Source organism: Montipora foliosa, chromosome 14 (assembly GCF_036669935.1).
Source record: "Montipora foliosa isolate CH-2021 chromosome 14, ASM3666993v2, whole genome shotgun sequence".
Taxonomy (NCBI): domain Eukaryota; kingdom Metazoa; phylum Cnidaria; class Anthozoa; order Scleractinia; family Acroporidae; genus Montipora; species Montipora foliosa.
The window spans coordinates 21322318-21342317 of NC_090882.1; the positions used below are offsets into that span (position 1 = coordinate 21322318).

Below are 20000 nucleotides of genomic sequence, written 5' to 3' on the forward strand. Positions count from 1 at the left end.
TGATATAAAAATCTCTTTGGGAAAATGTATGCGCGCTGCGTGACAGGTCATCAAATTTATGTGTTTTTAACCTTTCGACATCAAACGCCCTAATTTGCATATTTATCGAGTATGAAAAACAAGTCACTTAGAATTCTTGTTTCAACTTTTTTACGGCAAAAATCGCAATTATGGCAATACTTCCTACATGTTTATGACTTAGCTGTCGTTTAGAACCTCCAGTTTTACCAGAAATCACATAAATAGTGTCAGCCAACAGTTGGTGTACATCCGATTACTATTCAATATGTTCATGTCCCAGCGTCAGTTCTCTTTAGCAGTGATGACATTTTCTTATAATGGCCGAATTGGCTCAACCTTTTCCTGGTAACCTCATAATACCTCAAACTGAATATCTGTGCCTTAAGAAACTCTCCCGTGCAGCTAGGAACCATATTTCTTCAGGCGCAATTTTTAATACACGAGTTCACGTGACATTTAGTGATTTTCCGGTAAAGTTTGGTTGATGTGCGGGGTGAGACGCACCACCCATAAACCAATCGTTTTGGCCTGAAGGAACAACAGCAGACCAGTAGTGCTGTAAGAATAAATCAGTGTTAAGTTTGACTTATATCGAGTTTTAGGATAGTTCTACCCACCCTTCCCACGAATTGCTTTCGGAGGATAAGCACGGAAGTCTTACCCAGACCTGAATTGCGTGCTTGCTTACTCTCGTTATACTCTCAACTTCTACACTGACGCGTCAGTTTTCAAGGTTTAATTCAATCACCATTTGCTTAAAATTATACACCAACGCAGCCTTCTCTACTTTGGGAGTGGCTAATGGATGTTCCGTGATTCACGATCAGACTACTTCTTCAAGTCTTCACGGTTGAAGTAGCGACGACCAGTGACAGCTGTAGAATTCAGCGTGACGCGTGACAGACAGTGGTTCAAAGAAAAACATCTAAAATTCGCTCTTTCTTTTTCATTTCGAAATTGGAAGTTAAAATTCTCACTTAGTTGAAAACTGTGAACTTTGAAAGGAGCTCTTTTTAGCAGAGTCGCTCCGGCATGAGCAACCATCAACTGAAAAAGTAGCATGCGTGACAGGCGTTCGAAGAGGAAGGGAAACCGGAGAACTGGCGGGAGAACGAGGAGGTCGCGCAGGGGGTCGCGCAGGGGGTCGCGCAGGAGGTCGCGCGACCTCATCGTTCTCCAGCCGGTTATCCTTCCGGTTCTCCCTCCCTACCTGTAGTACACGCGTGTTTTAGTGTTTTTAGCATTGTTTGACATAAGTCAATGACATTCTGCCCTCATCATCGGGCGGCTCTAGGAATAAGCTGGAAAAGAGCCAGAACCCAGAGGTACAAGGTTCAGAGTTTCACAGACCATTTTCAAAAGATGCAAGGTAGAATTGAGCACCCCAACGGTGGAAAAGGCTCGTGTGACCGAAAAGTGCCCACAATCAAAAACCACATCAATCTGACGATTGACGTTGAAACTGCCAGCCACATGAGACATACGAAGACAGCCATAGAATCAGGCGCTGGTACCCAGGGTGTTCGCTCTGACGAAAGGCTAACGCTCGAAACGTCAGCTTTTAGAATCTCTGTACGGTGGCCAATTTATCATTATCAAATTTTTATATACTACTTCCCCACCGACGCAGCACCTCAGTTTCTTTGGAAACTACCCTCTTCATTCATTTGTTAGAGTGATGGTGTGTGATCGGCAAACATTGCCCAACCGAGAACCTTTGACGCATATGTGCATGGCTTGCATGTTAGGGGTTAAAATGTTATGGTGTTAGTTTCATCAACAACATTTTACACAGGAGTGATGGCATAGGAGTATGGCCAGAATACAATATCCGCGATGGCAAGTTCTTAAAGTTCATATTCAATCCGACGATTTTCACAATCACGATTTTCCAACTGAAAAGCAACTTACTTGTAGCCGTTTGTTGTTAAGGTATGGAAATTGAAGGCGTTATAATTGAATGAACCGGATTTGCCTAAAAGTTGGAATCCGGAATCTGGAACACAGTGAAAGTCGAGCAAAGGTTCGAAAATTACTACGGAAGCAATAAACTCAACGTCGAAGACATTGGCTTAGTAAGGTAATCTCAAATCCGAAGATGAATAAAGTTGATAAAGCATCTCGTTGGTATGTATGTCACGGTACTCCAACAGCACGTTTCACAGCATTTTCTCTTTTGAAACTGATCGAATGCATTTAAAATTTTAGGATACATTTGACTCTGAGGGAAACCAGTTGTACTTGCAGCTGAACATAGATGCAGGGAGACCTCTCTTCTCAAGAAAGTTGTGACACATAATATTGCCTCCATTATAGAGTGATCGAGAGCAGATCCAGTCTACGTGTGTTAAGCGAAATCATTTCCCACTGATTCCGATGTGTTGACCGTGAATCCAACTAGACTCTCTCTTGCTGCACTCGTATATGCGTATGATTCGTCATTTTTCAATGTGGTATAGTCACATTTTACAACCTTCCATTTTCGTGTGATAAAATGCTTTTCCATAAGTAATGCACGTACAATGCTAGGATGCATTCGATTGACCGTATTCCGGAAAAGGAATGCATAGAATAGAAGTCAGAAATCCTTCGCTTTTAGAGACATTCACATGAATATTATCAAACACCTGCGAAATTGAAGTTTTAAACCTCATCTTTAACATCCTAGTGGCTTAAACTTACTATTTCAAACCATCACTACACTCATTCTTACTCCATAATAGGGTCAGTAGAAGTAAAAAAGTAAAGTCTCTGCTTACGAGCCAGAAGGCCCATCAGGCCGGCACTTATCTCCGGTGCGACTTGCAGTATTTCTACTCCTAGTAGCACCGCAGGGTTACCCCCAGCATTACGCCGGTACCCATTTATACACCTGGGTGGAGAGAGGCACCGTGAGAGTAAAGTGTCTTGCCCAAGAACACAACACAATGTCCCCAGCCAGGACCCGAACTCGGACCACTCCATGAGGCCACTGCCCTTCCCATAATAGGGTCAGTGGGACGCTGAAGCTTTTTTTTTAATAGTAATTAAGGGTGCGTTCTCCCACAATAGGGTCAGTAAAACGCACCCTTAATTACTATAAAAAAAGCGTACGCTCAGTTGGTCAAGAGATCAACAATCGTGTGTAATCAAGAAAATTGAGCACCCAAAGACAATTGCTGTAATATTTGGCGTCAAAAACAATGACCAGCCCACGATCAAGAAAAAGAAAAAGCCCAAAAAGTTGAATCCACTCCCAAAAGGAGTCAGCATGAGACAAATTACTGGACGAGGTAAAAGGCAACGTTTGCAAGACGCTGGTCATTTTAAGTGACTTTGGTTCTAGTTCTTATTTCGGATTCCGGATTCTGGGTAACCTTCACTGTTGACCAAAGGGTTGCAAATAGCTGGATCGAGGAGAAGTGACGATAATAATTCTTTCTATTAACAGTGCATTATGTATAAATGCATTTTTATTAGATCTGCAAACCAGGAAGGTGATTTCCCGAAAAGAAGCTCAAAACGCGAAACAGGTGTGTACAGGTAGCCGGGTTTTTCGAGTAGCTTTTTCAGTTGATGGTTACTTAAGTCGGGGAGACTGTGTTTAAACGAGCTTCTTTCAAAGTTAACAGTTTTCAACTAACTGAGAATTTCACTTCCAATTTTGAAATGAAAAAGAAAGAGTGAGTTTTTGATGTTTTCCTTTGAACCACTGTCTATCACGCACGCGTCACGCTGAATTTTACAACTTTTCACTGGTCCTCATTAAGGCTGTGAAGTAGTCTTCACGGAAGACCCCTTTGCCAAGACACTCAAGACGCATTAGTGTATAATTTTAAGCAAATGGTGATGACTGAAACCTTGAAAACTGATGGGTCAGTATAGAAATTGAGAGTACAATGAGAGTAAGCAAGCACGCTCTGGGTACGATTTCCGTGGGTGGGTATGACTATCCTAACACCGATTTATTCTTACAGCACTACTGGTCTGCTGTTATGTTCCTTAAGGCCCAAACTATTGGTTTGTGGGCGGTTGAAAACGTTACCGGAAAATCACTTAATGTCACGTGAACTCGTGTAACAATACGGTTCCCAGTTGGACGGGAAAGTTTTCCATGGCACAGATATTCAGTTTGTTTATTATGAGGTTACCAGGAAACGGTTGAGCCAATTTGGCCATTATAAGAGAATGTCATCACTGCTAAAGTGAACTGACGCTGGGACATGAACGTATTGAATAGTAATCGGATGTACACCAACTGTTGGCTGAAACTATTTATGTGATTTCTGGTAAAACTGGAGGTTCTTGGTTTTCATACTCGATGAATATGCAAATTAGGACGTTTGATAAACACATGAATTTGATGACCTGTCACGCAGCGCGCATACATTTGCCCAAAGAAATTTTTATATCACTTGAAAGCTTATCGCTTAGAGAGTTAACGGTACAAATATTGTTAGATTTTGAGCTTCATCGCAAGTTGAAAAACGATGCGGTTTTCATGGGTACCTTCAGTCAAGTAAAACCAGGCGACTTGAAGGTAAAATTATTTCGGGTGCAAACCGTGATTCAAATTTGAAAAAAATCACGTAAACCGGATGTCGAGATACCACAGAAGAGCTTTTAGGAGGTTTTGAGCTGATACGAATTGGTTTTTGTAGCGAAATTTGACGGCAAAGTAAGCGTTAATTCCTGCGGAAAAATGGGGATTTCGACACCAACTCTTAAATTCGCAGTTTCTCCAAAATAAAAATACACATGACTTAAAAAACTATACAGTGCATTAGAGACATAATAGTCTACATCTGGACAAGATTTGAGCAAAATCCATTTTTGGCCTCTGGCCGCGAAAATTCGAAAATGTTTGATTTTTACTGACATGCACTCTTAACTATTAAGTAACAACAGAGGTGACAAAAACTAATAAAGGCACAGCTTTTCGCTGCTGACATATTCATGTAAGGTCGGCTTTAAATCTCTGATCAGTAGTGTCTCCTTTATTTTACAATGAATGTCGGATCGACCTTTCGCTAAAATTTCAAAATGACCCCATTTTAAAATGTGACCAGTTGATGTTACATGGTCCGCGAGAGCCGACGTATGATGACCGCATTAATTATTGCTTTAAATGCTCAGTTTTTCTGTCATGCAATCGTCTTTTACTTAGCCATTTGGCTACGGCTAAGTCTATCTTTGTAAGGAAAGAAAGATTTAATGCGAAAAGTGCTTTGAAAATCACTCTAAGGTCAATGCACCCGTAGAATTTATTTACACACGATATAATTAATTTGTATACTAACTATTTTCCTTTGTAGTCCTAAATAAGGTAAAACGAAGAAAATTTTCTTCTTGGGATCTGTGATGGTTGGGTTCTATGGTTTGTTTTGTTGCCTTTGTAAGACATCATTCATGTCATAAATTAACAACACCTCTGGGGTAACTGTTTTGTGACACTAACTTCTTAAGTTCATCCAAAGACGATTGTAACAAACGAGGCGACGAGCAAATGCGGAAACAACGAAAAGTGACATTACGGATCAGATTTACTTTGTAATTTCGACCAGTGAAAGTTTTCTTTCGATAAATTGATGTTGAAAAAGTATGATTATGACGTTTGATAAGTACAACAAGAAACGGGATCACATTATTTTCTTCAAACTCTATAATACATGTGATGTTTACATGGCAGCTATTGAAATACTGTACATATTGAAGAACATTGTTTTTAATGTCCAACAGAGTGAAAGACCATCTCCACAAATCAGTCCACTATCAAGGATTCCTTCAGCTTTGCTGATTGTGCCAAGATGTATAAACATAACAATGAGCTAATGTGCTGTTTTGACGTCAGTTCCTTGTTCACAAACATTCCACTTGATGAAACAATACAACTTTGTCTTGACAAATTGTATGCCCTTCCGATCCACCGACGATGCCTCACTCTGTCTTAAAGGGTCTACTCGAGTTTGCTACTAAGAAGAGCCATTTCATATTTGATGGCGACTACTACGATGAAATTGATGCCCTTGCGATGGGCTCACCTTAGCCAATATCTTTATGTGCCATTTCAAACTGAAGTGGGTTCTTAATTACATCATCGTCCTTCTATTTGGTAAATGATACTTTCACTCTGTTCGACAGTAAAAACAATGTTCTTCAATTTCTACATTGGTTGAGGTCACACTTGAGCTTTTTTTACCATAGTAAACGAAAGTTTACCATAGTAAATGGGTTTTTCAATGTGACCGGCTTTTCTCACTTTATCATGGTAAACGCAATTCTAGTCTGTTGCGTTAGCAACGGCGGTCGGATGAAAGCAAAGTCCATCTGAAAAAGCGTGGTTTATCTAAACTTTGTTTATTTAGGTGACATCTTGTCATGATTTTGAGAAGCATTTCGTGACTTTGCTGAATTTGCGTGTGCCCTCTATATACATGCGCTTTCTATCTCCTTCCCTCACAACCTTTTAACGAATAACGAAAACATGACGGGATTTTCATACATTTCTTCAAACCATCCCTGTGGTCTCGGATATACCCCCGCCACTCTCCTCCGTCTTGCTAAAGCTCCTCTCCTTCTTCTTCGCTTTTGTAATCTCTTAATATCAAATTGCCTCCTTTCAAAAACAAGGTAAAGAGCCAGAAATCTAAATCTCTGAGCTTTACGGATTGCAACGATAAGAAACAATAGAGCCACAATCGAAGCTACAACACGTTCACGATCCATGGCGCAGTCACGAAATATATAAAGTTGTTGTGTTAAGACTCACGCGACGGAACTCAAAAAATTACTGTCTGTCATCAACTCGACATTTGAGTAGCACTCTTGTGACAAGGAAAGGTCTGGGAAATGTAAAAGTCAGTTTATGCGTTTTACCATAGTAAACTTTGCTTACCTTTTTTATACCATAGTTAAGGGTTTTTACCTTAGTAAACTGCTAAGTGTGACCTCAACCAGTATCTCAATAGCTGCCACGTAAACATCAAATTTATTATAGAGTTTGAAGAAAATAATGTGATCCCGTTTCTTGATGTAATTATCAAACGTCATAATCATACTTTTCAACATCAATTTATCGAAAGAAATCTTTCACTGGTCTTTATACTAAATGACCCTCGTTCACTCCTCGAAATTACAAAGTAAATCTAAACTACTACTGAATAATAAAAAACGAGTCAAGAGGATAAAATAAAGAGTGTCTGAAATACAATCCCGTTTTACATCTGTCAACAACTCACAAAAGGTCGCTGCACCTTTTCGGCACTTTGCTGGTGGGTACACGGAAAATGCGATCGTTGAAATCATCTGTGCTTTGTTTTTGCGCTTGCAGATGAATTGAAGCATTCAAAGTTATTTCTCACACCGGTGCATCGAGCGATATCAATAGAAAAAACAACGGAAAGGTATCCGAGTTATAACCCCGGTGGTCTTTTTTCGGTGCAACGAAATACACAAAGAATTTCATGTATTCCGAGCAATTAGGATGCAGGGATTTCATTGGTTAAGCTATGCGTGATAACCCCTAGGGAGATGCAAAACAAACTAACTTGTAAACTAAAGGATAACATAACGAACACGAAAGCGAATGGAAGGATCCTAAAAAAGAATTTTTTATATTGGCATGAACCGACTGAAACGTTAAATTGTTGCAAAATCCACGTTATCTCTGTCTTTGTTAATTGGTATTCTAGCCATGCGTGTCAAAATAAATTGAATTATTAGGTAATTACTCGGTGACTTTGTTCGGTGCAGCAAAATTTACCTGCATGACAGGCGCTTTATGAGCCAAGCGGGGCGAACGCGATACAGCAAAATGGACAGTAGAATTACGGAGTGGTGATTTCTTTGGCTAAAGGCAGCTCACTTGACGAAACTATATTCTTTCCAACAACAACAAAAAAACAGCCGTGGTGTCGAGTGTCGCTGGAGGGGATTTCTGCGCGCGCGAGGCTTCAAACAGCTTCAATTCTTACAGAGTTCGATGAAAATCCCGATTTATAACATGAGGTGAGGCAACCAAAACGATGGGAGCTGTGTTGGGGTTTCAGTGTGAAACTCCAGTTTTGTATTAACCGTCACTTCTAAAGATGGATGCAGAAGCATACGATACGTCAATTAAAAGATAATTTCAAGTATGCGTTTATATCTCATGTTCGTCAACGCTGTTTGTGTGTTATTTCTGATAAAACTGAGATGGCCAAAGAAAAAGAGTATTTACGAAATAGGAACAAAACTCGGTTATTATATTCGGATCGCTGAGTATTATTATTTCTGAACAACTGTTGTAAAAACAATCGAAGATTGTTTGAAAACGTTGATACGGAGACTATGCTTTCGCTTTAGCAGTTTGAGGCCGAGAAGTCTGTCGCTCGCTTCTGATTTCATTTATGTCTGACAAATCGTCGCCCCTGTTTATGATATGTGCCTGAAAAATCTATTCTTGACCCAGGCAAAATGATGTTCTATCAGATACTGTAACTTTTTTATTTTCAAAGTAAAAGGAATCGCTGTAAATATTATAAAATTACTCACCTTCAATCGACAGCACTTCGACATCGACGCGCCTTATGATTTTCTCGTGACTCAAGTTACCCAGAACACCTCGCAAACTCGATGAACAATACCGATACCACCTTGCGCACCCTGGTTAAGCAATACCGATACCACCTTGCGCGCTCAGTTGAGCAAATCGAGATTGCTTTCCCCTATACAATATCTACCAATTTATATATTAATTTACATCGTTTCCCTTTTTACGCGGGGGCTTCTAGGTTGCCTCCTCGCGGGGCAATAAGCAAACCTTAACTCGAGGCATCTATTTTTGGTTGATATTATTGAAAATGAATTTATTTCAGTTTTTAAACACAGAAAAACAATGTTCATGTGTGCACACTGGCCTTTAGCATCCTTTCCATTTCTTTGTACATAACTTTGCACATGTTTTATTTCTTGTAGTTGGGACACACGAATAAATCGAGGTTTGGCTGCTTGGCTCAATGGTTTTTTCTTTTATAATTACTTAGATTAATTAATCAATCTGCTATGTAATTCAGGCTGAAAAACACCTGTCTCATGATCACCCTATCTTCAACATTCGGGCTCAGATACAACACATTTGCCTAGCTTTTTATGACACGCCTCAACAAATAAAAGTTTGTATTATATAAGTCTTTAAATCTTTTAGGTTGAATTGGTAGCATTTAGTATTTGGCAGGTTCTTTGCGACCCAAATTTTCGTCGCAGGGTATGTCTGTTGTACGAGCAAGACAAGGAGAGCGATAGAAATAAAATGGCGACCGTAGATGTGGTGTTTACCTCTTGATATAAGCTATCTCACTCTGACTTCTCTGTATGAGGTTCTCTGATTGGGCAGAAAACTGGACAAATGCGGAAATTTCCGCCCAATCAAAAAATGAGAATTTAATTAGATACGTTCTCAGCGGCTCTTTTCTCCTTACTAGAAAACTTTACGCCAGTGCCGATTCTCGTCCCGTCTCGACTGCCTGCCTCTGGGTCTCCGAGGATGTTAGGAGCCATCACTAGCCATCAACCCCCCGGTAGGGAGGGGGTAAATTAGCATATGAAGGGGCGGGGATGCTCGTCGGAAATATTAAATTGAACTCCTAAAGGAGACCAATATGGGTGTGACCCAGGCTTTTTTTGACCCCTAAAAGAAACCATATTTAAAACATATTGAATATATGATTTTATATTTCTTCGTGTGCAACCCTAAACGAGACCTTCACTGCTACACATGATGACGTTTTACCCGGGACACCCTAAGTGAGACCAAAATCCGAAATTCACACCCCTAAGCCGGCGAGACGACGAGCATCACAGCCCCTGGGCTTTCATATGCGAGTCCCCACCCGGAGCTATCACAGTCCATTACAAGCCATCAATCACCGTCACTAATCACTACGCATCACTACACATTGCTACACATCACTGCAATCACTAAAACTTAACATCACTAGAATCCCGCAAATAAAGGTTTGGGCTTCATCGCAAACGACAATATTACAGTTGAGTGCCTTAACAGCGGTGGAGTTTAGGACTTTACCTAAATCGTAAGGGTGTTTATGATTTAGTTAGGGAGGAATGTTGGTTCTATCCTCACATTCGCTTTAGTTCTTTGCGTAAAGAACTCCTGACCATGTTAATTCAGGTCTTCCGCGAAACAAAAAAACACTGGTTTAGTAATAAAAAGCATAACTGTGGACGAAGTAGGAAAAATAAGCCTGGATTATATTTTCTGTTATATGGATATTCACCAATAATGATCCAGTAGTCTAAGATGTCAGAACCGAAAGGCATCTGCCTTCTTTGTGTTTCTTACAATTATTTGACAAAAAAAATTAAATGTAGTCTTGCAATGACTTAAAAGTCGCAGACGACTACAATTGTAGCTTTCACATCTCTAGAACGAAAAACGACTAATGGTACAAAATCAGATCAAGAGTCATAAATAATGGTGGCTTTATAATCATCAGCCCTTTGATTTTTGGAGAGCCGACTTCTAAGGAATAAAAATTTTAAAAATACACTTACTGTTCTGATATCACATATGATTTATTTTAACAATTACTCATGAAGCTGGGAGGGTTTGTAGGATCGAACGAAAAAGTCTACGAAACGAAAGAAAAAAGCGAGCGCAGGAAAAGACCTACTGAGGACTGGGGCAAGAGGGGCAGTCTTCTCGCGCCCGCAGCTTTTTTCCTTCGTCCCACCCCACCAACTATAACTCATTTCACTTCCATCCCGCAAGGGAGGAGGTGAAATGCGACTCCCCTAAAAACGACTGCATGGAAGGCTACCCGCTGACCGACACGCCTGCTTTTTCGCTCATCCCTGCTCATCCTTACAAACTGAGAGCCTGGGACTTTGCAGAGATTGAAATGGTAAACGATCAATATCAAAGAAACAAATCACAAAAGAATCATCTGGATCACAAATTGCATTGTTCTTTTCTTCATTTTGTTACCTTCAGCAATATGCGTGCGTACACTTTGTAATCCGCGACTCACGGCCAGTGCGTACCATATGGAAGAAACAATGACTTCTCTGAACAATATTAAAGCGCTCGATGATGTTGAAAGACCAAGTGAAGCTATGATCTTCGCAGTTATGAACGCAATTTTTATAATTACGAAGAGAAGCCTGAAAAATTCAGGACTTCAACGGGGTTTGAACCCGTGACCTCGCGATCCCGGTGCGACGCTCTAACCAACTGAGCTATGAAGCCACTGATGTTGGAATCGCGAGATCACGGGTTCAAACCCCGTTGAAGTTCTGAACTTTTCAGGCTTTTCTACGCAATTGTAAAAATTGCGTTCATAACTGCGAAGATCATAGCTTCACTTGATTTCATATCCACAGTTTACGTATGATCCATTTCATATACCATTTCATCATTTGGTGTTGAAAGAGTTCTACTCTTTGTACAATGCCAAGTTCTTCGACACTTTTCTTTAACAGATAGGCCACGTAATTAATTTATTTCGATTTAAGTATTGTAGCTTAAGTAAAGCACTTTACAAAGTGTATTTTTAGCATTTTTTTGGCATCAATTAGCATGTTTTACCATAGCAAAGTGAATTTTGCTATGATAAACAAAGTAAACTTGTATCAACTTGAATAAGAACATTGAGAATTTGTATATTTTTAAACCATTGTTTTATTTGTACATAGCCTATCTTAACTGATATGTAACGGATACAGTTTGTAAATATTTTATCTTATATTTTAGTTTCATGCCTTCATTTGTTAATATGCACATAACTATTTCTAACTATTTGCTATTATTACTTATCATGTAAAGGTACACATTAGTCTAGTGCTGCGGCTGGTGTTTGTTACAGGTCACAGGTCATTGTTTTACCAATACAAAAAGTATCCTAAACATTAACAAAAGCTAAGCTAAAGCCTAAAAATTTTTGTTTAGGCCTAATTAGATCTAAGGTTAGCCTTTATGCATGTTCAGGATACTTTCTGCGTTGGTAAAGCAATGACCTGTGACCTGTAAAAAAGGACGTCTACAAAACATGGATCCCAGGTCCATGGACCACCAATGTGGACCCCTTCATGGATATGGTCCATGGACTACCCCTGCGGACTACCCCTCATTTTGTACAAGTTTGCTGCCTTCGAAAATTTCCTGTCTTGGATGTTTTTCTCCAAGAATCACAAGGGACTTTCTTCTAGGTGATCGATTTGATGCATGCGGCGCACTCCTTGTTTGAATTTTCTTGACACTTGTTGCTTGTTATTCTCCAGAAACGTGCACTGCGCTTAATCAATTTTGCTCCTAAAGATGAACACGATTTACCTTTTTTTGGTTAAAGCTAAGGTTCTCCCTGTAAACTTTCTTTATGTCTTTGAAGTTGCAAAATTAATGTATGTTGTTAATGGTAAACAAGCACCGCCGAATATTTTAGATCTCTTCAGTAGAACAATAAGTATTTAACAATTATTCATCGATATTCATCGAGCCTTAGGTGAATCATTGTTCTAGTATAATTCCACAGGTGATTATTTGACAAATATGAATTTTCTTTAAAAGAATTAATTTCTTCGTCTTTCACCTCGACAAAACGGCTTGCGGCCATTTTGAAAAAAAAAAACCGCTTAGGTGATTATCGGGTAATAATCACCTCAAGTGATTCCAATCAGCGCAGGCAATTTTTAATAATCACCTACGTAATTATACTAAACACAGATATTCCACTCAGTCGTTCATCAACATCTCAAAAGTTTTATACAAAACATTCCAGAACTGACTTGCAAAAAAACTTTTTGTCACGTATTGGATCAAGAATTTGGAATGAGATACCTAAAACTACTAAAGAAAGCTAAGCTAACCACCTTACACAACAGAAGATTGCAAAACGTCGCAATATTCATGTACAAGATTAAAAACAAGCTACTGCCCTTACATGTAAAGAATAACAAAATTGCAAAATAATAGTTTCAAAAATAAGATGAGAAATGTTTTATACGACATATTAATAACTGAACATGACTACATTAGAAATTAATAAAATAATATCGAAACTAAAGAAATACTAGTTAAACCGTTCTTATTGTGTAATTTACTGTAATTTGTAGGTCGTGTTATTTCTTATTTATTTAACTTCAAATAATTCATGCCTTTCCACTTTTTTCTTTTTTCTTTTATATTACATAACGAATCTGTGTATGAATCTTACATAGTTGAATATATCGAACCTGGTCGGCCTAATTGTTATTTAGTAGAATTCTACTAGTGTACTAATGCAAATGCTGTAATCTGATTGGCTGAGCCATTGAACACTATCAGCCATTAGTGTTTAGTGGCTGGAGGTCGTCTTGGAAATAACGACGTTTTTTTTCGTTTTTCCAAAGTTTTGGAGGAAAGTTTGGATGCAAATGGATAATTAACTTTCTGAGAAGTCTAAACGAAGGACATTTACGGTTTCTTGACTTTCAAAAAAGTTGAAATTATTGAAAAAGCTGATGGGCGCGCGCACAACTTAGATTTTAAATGGCAATTCAATCCGAGCGATCTTTTTCAGACGCACAGTTTAATAATACGTCAAGAAATAATTGGAAGCCGTTATTTGAAGTAAATTCTAGTAAGGATTCCACTAAAACAATTAGATTATTCGCTCTCGATGTCTATGAGGTGATAGTTGATTCGGCCTTCGTCCTCATCAACTATCATCTCATAGAAATCTCGAGCTCATGATCTAATTGTTAATTAGTATTTTTAAGAAGGAAATAAACTAGAAACTCGAAACTTAAACTTCTTCGATTTCGTTTGAACAGTTTCCCAAGAGGATTGAAGATCTTGTAGGTTATCTTCATTTATCTCTTGTGCTGCGAGTCTACTTTCCTTTTCAATTTCGTTGTTCAAGGGTCGCAATGCCGTTATAAGACTCATATTCTCATCGCTTCAAACATTTGTCTCTTGTTATAAAGAGATATAACACGATTCAAGTTCTTAAAGTTTCTGCTTAAGGTCTCTGTTTTCCGCCTGAAGTTCGATTTCCTCTGTCGTTGTCTTTCCACTTATGAGAAATGAGATTTCAGACAGACGTTTGCTGATTTCGTGTCTAAATTGTTCCCTTATCTCACGCATTTCAGTGTCTATTAGATGATCGTTTTTGCACTGCTCTTCGGTTATCTTGCTTCGGTTTTCTTGGCTCTCTCTTGGAGTAAAGGATTCATCTTCTTCGTGTAGATCGTGGTCGTGGATAATTGTGAATTCAGATAATTTCTTACCGATAATTTCAGATTTAGAGCCTTGTATGTTACGAGTTTTCATGCCAGGGTAGAAACTTATTGAGACACCATCAGCTTTCATTGTGTGAAAGTGGCTATTGATGCTTGTAAAGTTCCACGTTCCGGAAACTTTCAAATCAACGTTAATAAATTATTTAAACGTCCCCTAGCCATTTCAACTTGTTCTTGTCACCAGATTTAGTCACAGAAATCAACCTATATCGCTCACTGGGTTGATTAACACCAGCTTTCGCGGAAGGTTTGCTAACACGTGCATCCTGCTTGCCAGACATGGATAATTTATTTAGCGAAGCAATTACTATCCCTCATTAATATATGACACAATTCAGCCATTTTACTCTACTAGACAGTTTTTGCAGTCTAGCCAATTGTCGCTGAAGAGTTGTAACACTAGAATGTCCAGGACCGAGACGAATCAAATAGATGGACAACGCACGTTCAAAATACTCCTTTGCCTGCTCCAGCTCACCATGGTCACGGAGTGCCATAGCCAAGTTTTTATAGGAATCTGCGACAAGAATATGTTGAGATCCCAACTTTTGTATCCGTATAGCAAGAGCGAGCTCAAGATACGCCTTTGCTTCTTCCAGGTCACCTTGGTCATGGAGTATAGTGGCTATGTTGTTGTAACTGATTGCGACATGGATATGCTGAGATCCCAACTTTTCTATCTGTATAACAAGAGCGCGTTCATAATACTCCTTTGCCTTTTCCATGTCACCCTGGGCACGGAGTACACTGCCTATGTTGTTGTAACTGGATGCCACATCGATATGCTGAGATCCCAACTTTTCTATCCGTATAGCAAGAGCACGATCGAGATACTCCTTTGCTTGTTCCAGGTCACCCTGGGCACGGAGTACACTGCCTATGTTGTTGTAACTGGATGCCACATCGATATGCTGAGATCCCAACTTTTCTATCCGTATAGCAAGAGCACGATCGAGATACTCCTTTGCTTGTTCCAGGTCACCCTGGGCACGGAGTACACTGGCTATGTTGTTGTAACTGGATGCCACATCGATATGCTGAGAGCCCAACTTTTCTATCTGTATAACAACAGCGCGATCGAAATACTCCTTTGCTTGTTCCAGGTCACCTTGGTCATGGAGTATAGTGGCTATGTTGTTGTAACTGGATGCGACATCGATATGCTGAGATCCCAACTTTTCTATTTGTAAAACAAGAGCGCGATCGAGATACTCCTTTGCTTCTTCCAGGTCACCTTGGTCACGGAGTATAGTGGCTATGTTGTTGTAACTGGTTGCGACATCGATATGCTGAGGTCCCAACTTTTCTATCTGTATAGCAAGAGCGCGATCGTTATACTCCTTTGCTTGTTCCAGGTCACCTTGGTCATGGAGTATAGTGGCTATGTTGTTGTAACTGGTTGCGACATCGATATGCTGAGGTCCCAACTTTTCTATCCGTATAGCAAGAGCGCGATCGTTATACTCCTTTGCTTGTTCTAGGTCACCTTGGTCATGGAGTATAGTGGCTATGTTGTTGTAACTGGATGCGACATCGATATGCTGAGATCCCAACTTTTCTATTTGTAAAACAAGAGCGCGATCGAGATACTCCTTTGCTTGTTCCAGGTCACCTTGGTCATGGAGTATAGTGGCTATGTTGTTGTAACTGGTTGCGACATCGATATGCTGAGGTCCCAACTTTTCTATCCGTATAGCAAGAGCGCGATTATGATATTCCTTTGCTTGTTCCAGGTCACCTTGGGCACGGAGTACACTTGCTATGTTGTTGTAACTGGATGCGACATCGATATGCTGAGATCCCAACGTTTCTATCTGTATAGCAAGAGCGCGATCGAGATACTTCTTTGCCTGTTCAAGGTCACCCTGGGCACAGAGTATACTGGCTATGTTGTTGTAACTGCATGCGACATCAATATGCTGAGATCCCAACTTTTCTGTCCGTATAGCAAGAGCGCGATCATGATATTCCTTTGCCTGTTCCAGGTCACCCTGGGCACAGAGTACACTGGCTATGTTGTTGTAACTGGTTGCGACATCGATATGCTGAGATCCCAACTTTTCTATTCGTATAGCAAGAGCGCGATGGAGATACTCCTTTGCTTGTTCAAGGTCACCTTGGTCATGGAGTACAGTGGCTATGTTGTTGTAACTGCTTGCGACATCAATATGCTGAGATCCCAACTTTTCTATCTGTATAGCAAGAGCGCGATCATGATACTCCTTTGCCTGTTCCAAGTCACCCTGGGCACAGAGTACACTGGCTATGTTGTTGTAACTGGATGCGACATCGATATGCTGAGATCCCAACTTTTCTATCCGTATAGCAAGAGCGCGATCATGATACTCCTTTGCCTGTTCCAGGTCACCCTGGGCACGGAGTACAGTGGCTATGTTGTTGTAACTGGATGCGACATCGATATGCTGAGATCCCAACTTTTCTATCTGTATAGCAAGAGCGCGATTATGATATTCCTTTGCTTGTTCCAGGTCACCTTGGTCATGGAGTATAGTGGCTATGTTGTTGTAACTGGTTGCGACATGGATATGCTGAGATCCCAACTTTTCTATCTGTATAACAAGAGCGCGATCATGATACTCCATTGCTTCTTCCAGGTCACTCTGGGCACGGAGTACACTGGCTATGATGTTGTAACTGGATGCGACATCGATATGCTGAGATCCCAACTTTTCTGTCCGTATAGCAAGAGCGCGATCAACATACTCCTTTGCCTGTTCCAGGTCACCCTGCGCACGGAGTACACTAGCTATGTTGTTGTAACTGGATGCCACATCGATATGCTGAGATCCCAAATTTTCTATCCGTATAGCAAGAGCGCGATCGAGATACTCCCTTGCTTGTTCCAGGTCACCTTGGTCATGGAGTATAGTCGCTATGTTGTTGTAACTGGGTGCGACATCGATATGCTGAGATCCCAACTTTTCTATCTGTATAGCAAGAGCGCGATGATGATACTCCATTGCTTGTTCCAGGTCACCCTGGGCACGGAGTACAGTGGCTATGTTGTTGTAACTGGTTGCGACATCGATATGCTGAGATCCCAACTTTTCTATCCGTATAGCAAGAGCGCGATCATGATACTCCTTTGCCTGTTCCAGGTCACCTTGGTCATGGAGTACAGTGGCTATGTTGTTGTAACTGGATGCGACATCGATATGCTGAGATCCCAACTTTTTTATCTGTATAGCAAGAGCGCGATCATGATACTCTTTTGATTCTTGAAACTCACCCATGCACCGATGGGAAATGCCTAACACATGATAGACTGCTGCCAAGTCTCCCTTACAAAATAGACCACTATGCTGAATTAATTTTAGAGCTACCTTACCGATGCTTTTGGCTCTATTAAAGTCGCAATGATTAGCACAGATTGCGCTAAACCTAATGAAATAATTTGGATAATCTTTCACATTTAAATTGACTTTTGATAAGTCAGGTACATTGAATACCGTTTCAATTTTTGTTATTAGGCACTTCAAATGAGGTACCAGCTGGAAGCTTTTAGAAATAGATTCTTTTTTATCAAGATCTTTCTCATCTATAAACTGACTAAATGAGGTAATACCCCAATGAATGATTTGAAAATATTGAGCCTCCGAATACTTTTTGATTCTAGTTTGGGTGACATTTTTCACAATTTGATGTACTTGAACGTAGACGCCACTCTCGTCTTCTTCAACTAACAGCAGCGAGCTTTTGCGAATCCTTAAACCAATGATATCTTTGTCCACAGAAGCGTCTAATCCACTCCCATCGCTTTCGTTCTCGACATTTAGGATGTACTTTATTACAAGGTCAAGGTTTAATGGTTGCTGACCACAGAGAGAAATGAAACCGAATGTGTGATTCAAAACCTTGTCAGATGACATCGCGTCGTCCACGGCCAATGAAATCGCTGTGGTCATAGAGAATGGGTAGCTTTGGTTTGTCATGGCAAGAAAATCCTCAGTGTTAGCACGCTGACCCCTCTCAAGCTTCTCGAGGTAGCCTTTCCAGCCAAAATTCGAAGATGCTTCCCGAACTTGTTTGACAAAGATAGCGGCGCTTGCTAAGGCAAGGGGTTGGTAATCTAATGCCCGAGCAACTTCTTTTTCAGTCTCACCGTCAGCGATGCCGGAGAGAGAGGCTAATAAGGAAATGGCGTCAGATGGTGTCATGCCCTTGCTCACAGAGATGTGATTGCTGAAAGAGGTTTCTGAAGGAATAGCAGCGGTGTCTTGCGATGTGATCAGCAGCTGACCTTTACACCAGTGCGTGTCTCCGGTCTCCGGCAAATGAGGATTCATTCCACTTAAGCTGACGACATTGTCCACCACTAACAGCCACGATGAGTAAAGCTCAACTTTGGTTCTAATTAATGACTTTATGTTGGCAATCTTCCCCTCCGTCTTCAGATCTTTGTCGTTTAGAGTACTTGTGACTGCATATTCTGAACACTTTAGATTACGAGAAAAAGAGACGTAGGATTCTAAGAGAGAATCAAGACTTTGCGCATTTAGAGTCATCACGAATGTATTCTTGCTCGCGATTTGTTTTTTGTCATCAAAGAATTTCTTTGCGGCAAGACCGGCCAGCTGAGATTTGCCGCATCCAGGGTTTCCTGAGATGTACAGGGAAGTTAATCGGCTCTCGTTGGTTTCTTTCAGTTGCTTTAGCTTTTGTGCTATTTCAGCCAACTCATGATTTCGTTCGGCAACGTCGTGCGATGGCTTGGGTGGGAGAATGCAAAATGCCGCAGGAGCTTCAGTTTGTAACTGCTCTTCGAGGACCTTTCGATGCTTTTCTGTTTCCTTAAGGGTTTCACCTTTTTCTCTAAGTTCCTGTTCTTTGTCTTTCAGTTCGTCCGTCGGAAAACTCTTCTGATTTTTGGTTTCTTGAATCTTCAGATCGGAGAGGCCAAGTGCTTGAAAGGCAACTACAACTTTACCTACAGCAATTTGAAACTCTGACTCCTTGACATGGCCTTTTGGCAAATGAGCAAAGACTTGATTACGAAAATTTCTCAAATCATCCACATTTGATCGGACTACTGCGTTTAGGGCTCCTCCAATACAGTCGGAGTACAGTATAGCGTAAAAGAGCATAGTGCAATCCCATTCTGCTCTATTTCCGTTAACCATGGTTGCCAAAAGACCCGCGTTTTTTCTTTGGTTTCTCGGCGACTCCTGGTTTTTGAAGTCCAGTCCATTTCGGGGTTCGTCTTTCCATTCTCCCAAAGTTGCCTTGTAGCGGTTGTCCCATTCTTGTTTGAAGATTGTTCGCAGGCCCTCAGTTATCACTTCAGTAGTGATAAAGCAGATCCTGAAGTAGTTCAGCTGCTCCTCAGTGTATTGCGGTCCAGTGGCCATACTTAGTCAGGCTTAGCTTTTAGTCAGACCTTGCTAAAAATAATTATTGCGTTAATGTCAGCAGTAGTACAAAGGATCACTTAATAGCTTATATATATATATATATATATATATATACTAAGATGTTTTTATTTTTACTTTTATTTATTTATTTTCGCAAATAATGCTAAGTTTAAAGTGTGGTTTTGAATGTTTTTTCTGTGATACATTTTACGAAAAAGGAACCCAGGACAGCGATTTTTACTTCATGTCATCTTTACTGCTTCAATTTTCTCACGTCTGCGGCGCCAACGTGCAAATTACGGCGAGCCTTCAATGAACGATGCATCTGTCTGGCAGATGTACTGTACACCCATT

The 20000-nt window shown here is 40.3% G+C and overlaps 2 protein-coding genes and 1 non-coding gene across 10 annotated transcripts in view; all 3 read right to left on the reverse strand.

Annotated features, from left to right (window-relative positions):
- Positions 1–8593, reverse strand: part of LOC137984948 (uncharacterized) — a 26804-nt gene extending 18211 nt beyond the window's left edge. For all 6 annotated transcript variants that reach the window (XR_011119207.1, XR_011119204.1, XR_011119205.1 and 3 more), the window contains exon 1: positions 8533–8593. The gene's annotated coding sequence lies outside the window, so the exon portion shown is untranslated. The remainder of the gene's footprint in view (positions 1–8532) is intronic.
- A 2579-nt stretch (positions 8594–11172) lies between these two features.
- Positions 11173–11245, reverse strand: Trnap-ggg (transfer RNA proline (anticodon GGG)). The gene has a single exon. It is a non-coding gene; the product is annotated as a tRNA-Pro (tRNA).
- Positions 11246–12372: 1127 nt separating this feature from the next.
- LOC137984939 (tetratricopeptide repeat protein 28-like) overlaps positions 12373–20000 on the reverse strand; it is a 20107-nt gene continuing 12479 nt past the window's right edge. For all 3 annotated transcript variants that reach the window (XM_068832283.1, XM_068832282.1, XM_068832284.1), the window contains one exon: positions 12373–20000. This exon is cut by the window's right edge. In XM_068832283.1, the coding sequence (XP_068688384.1) occupies positions 14592–19643 (5052 nt within the window). In that variant the 5' untranslated portion in view covers positions 19644–20000 and the 3' untranslated portion in view covers positions 12373–14591.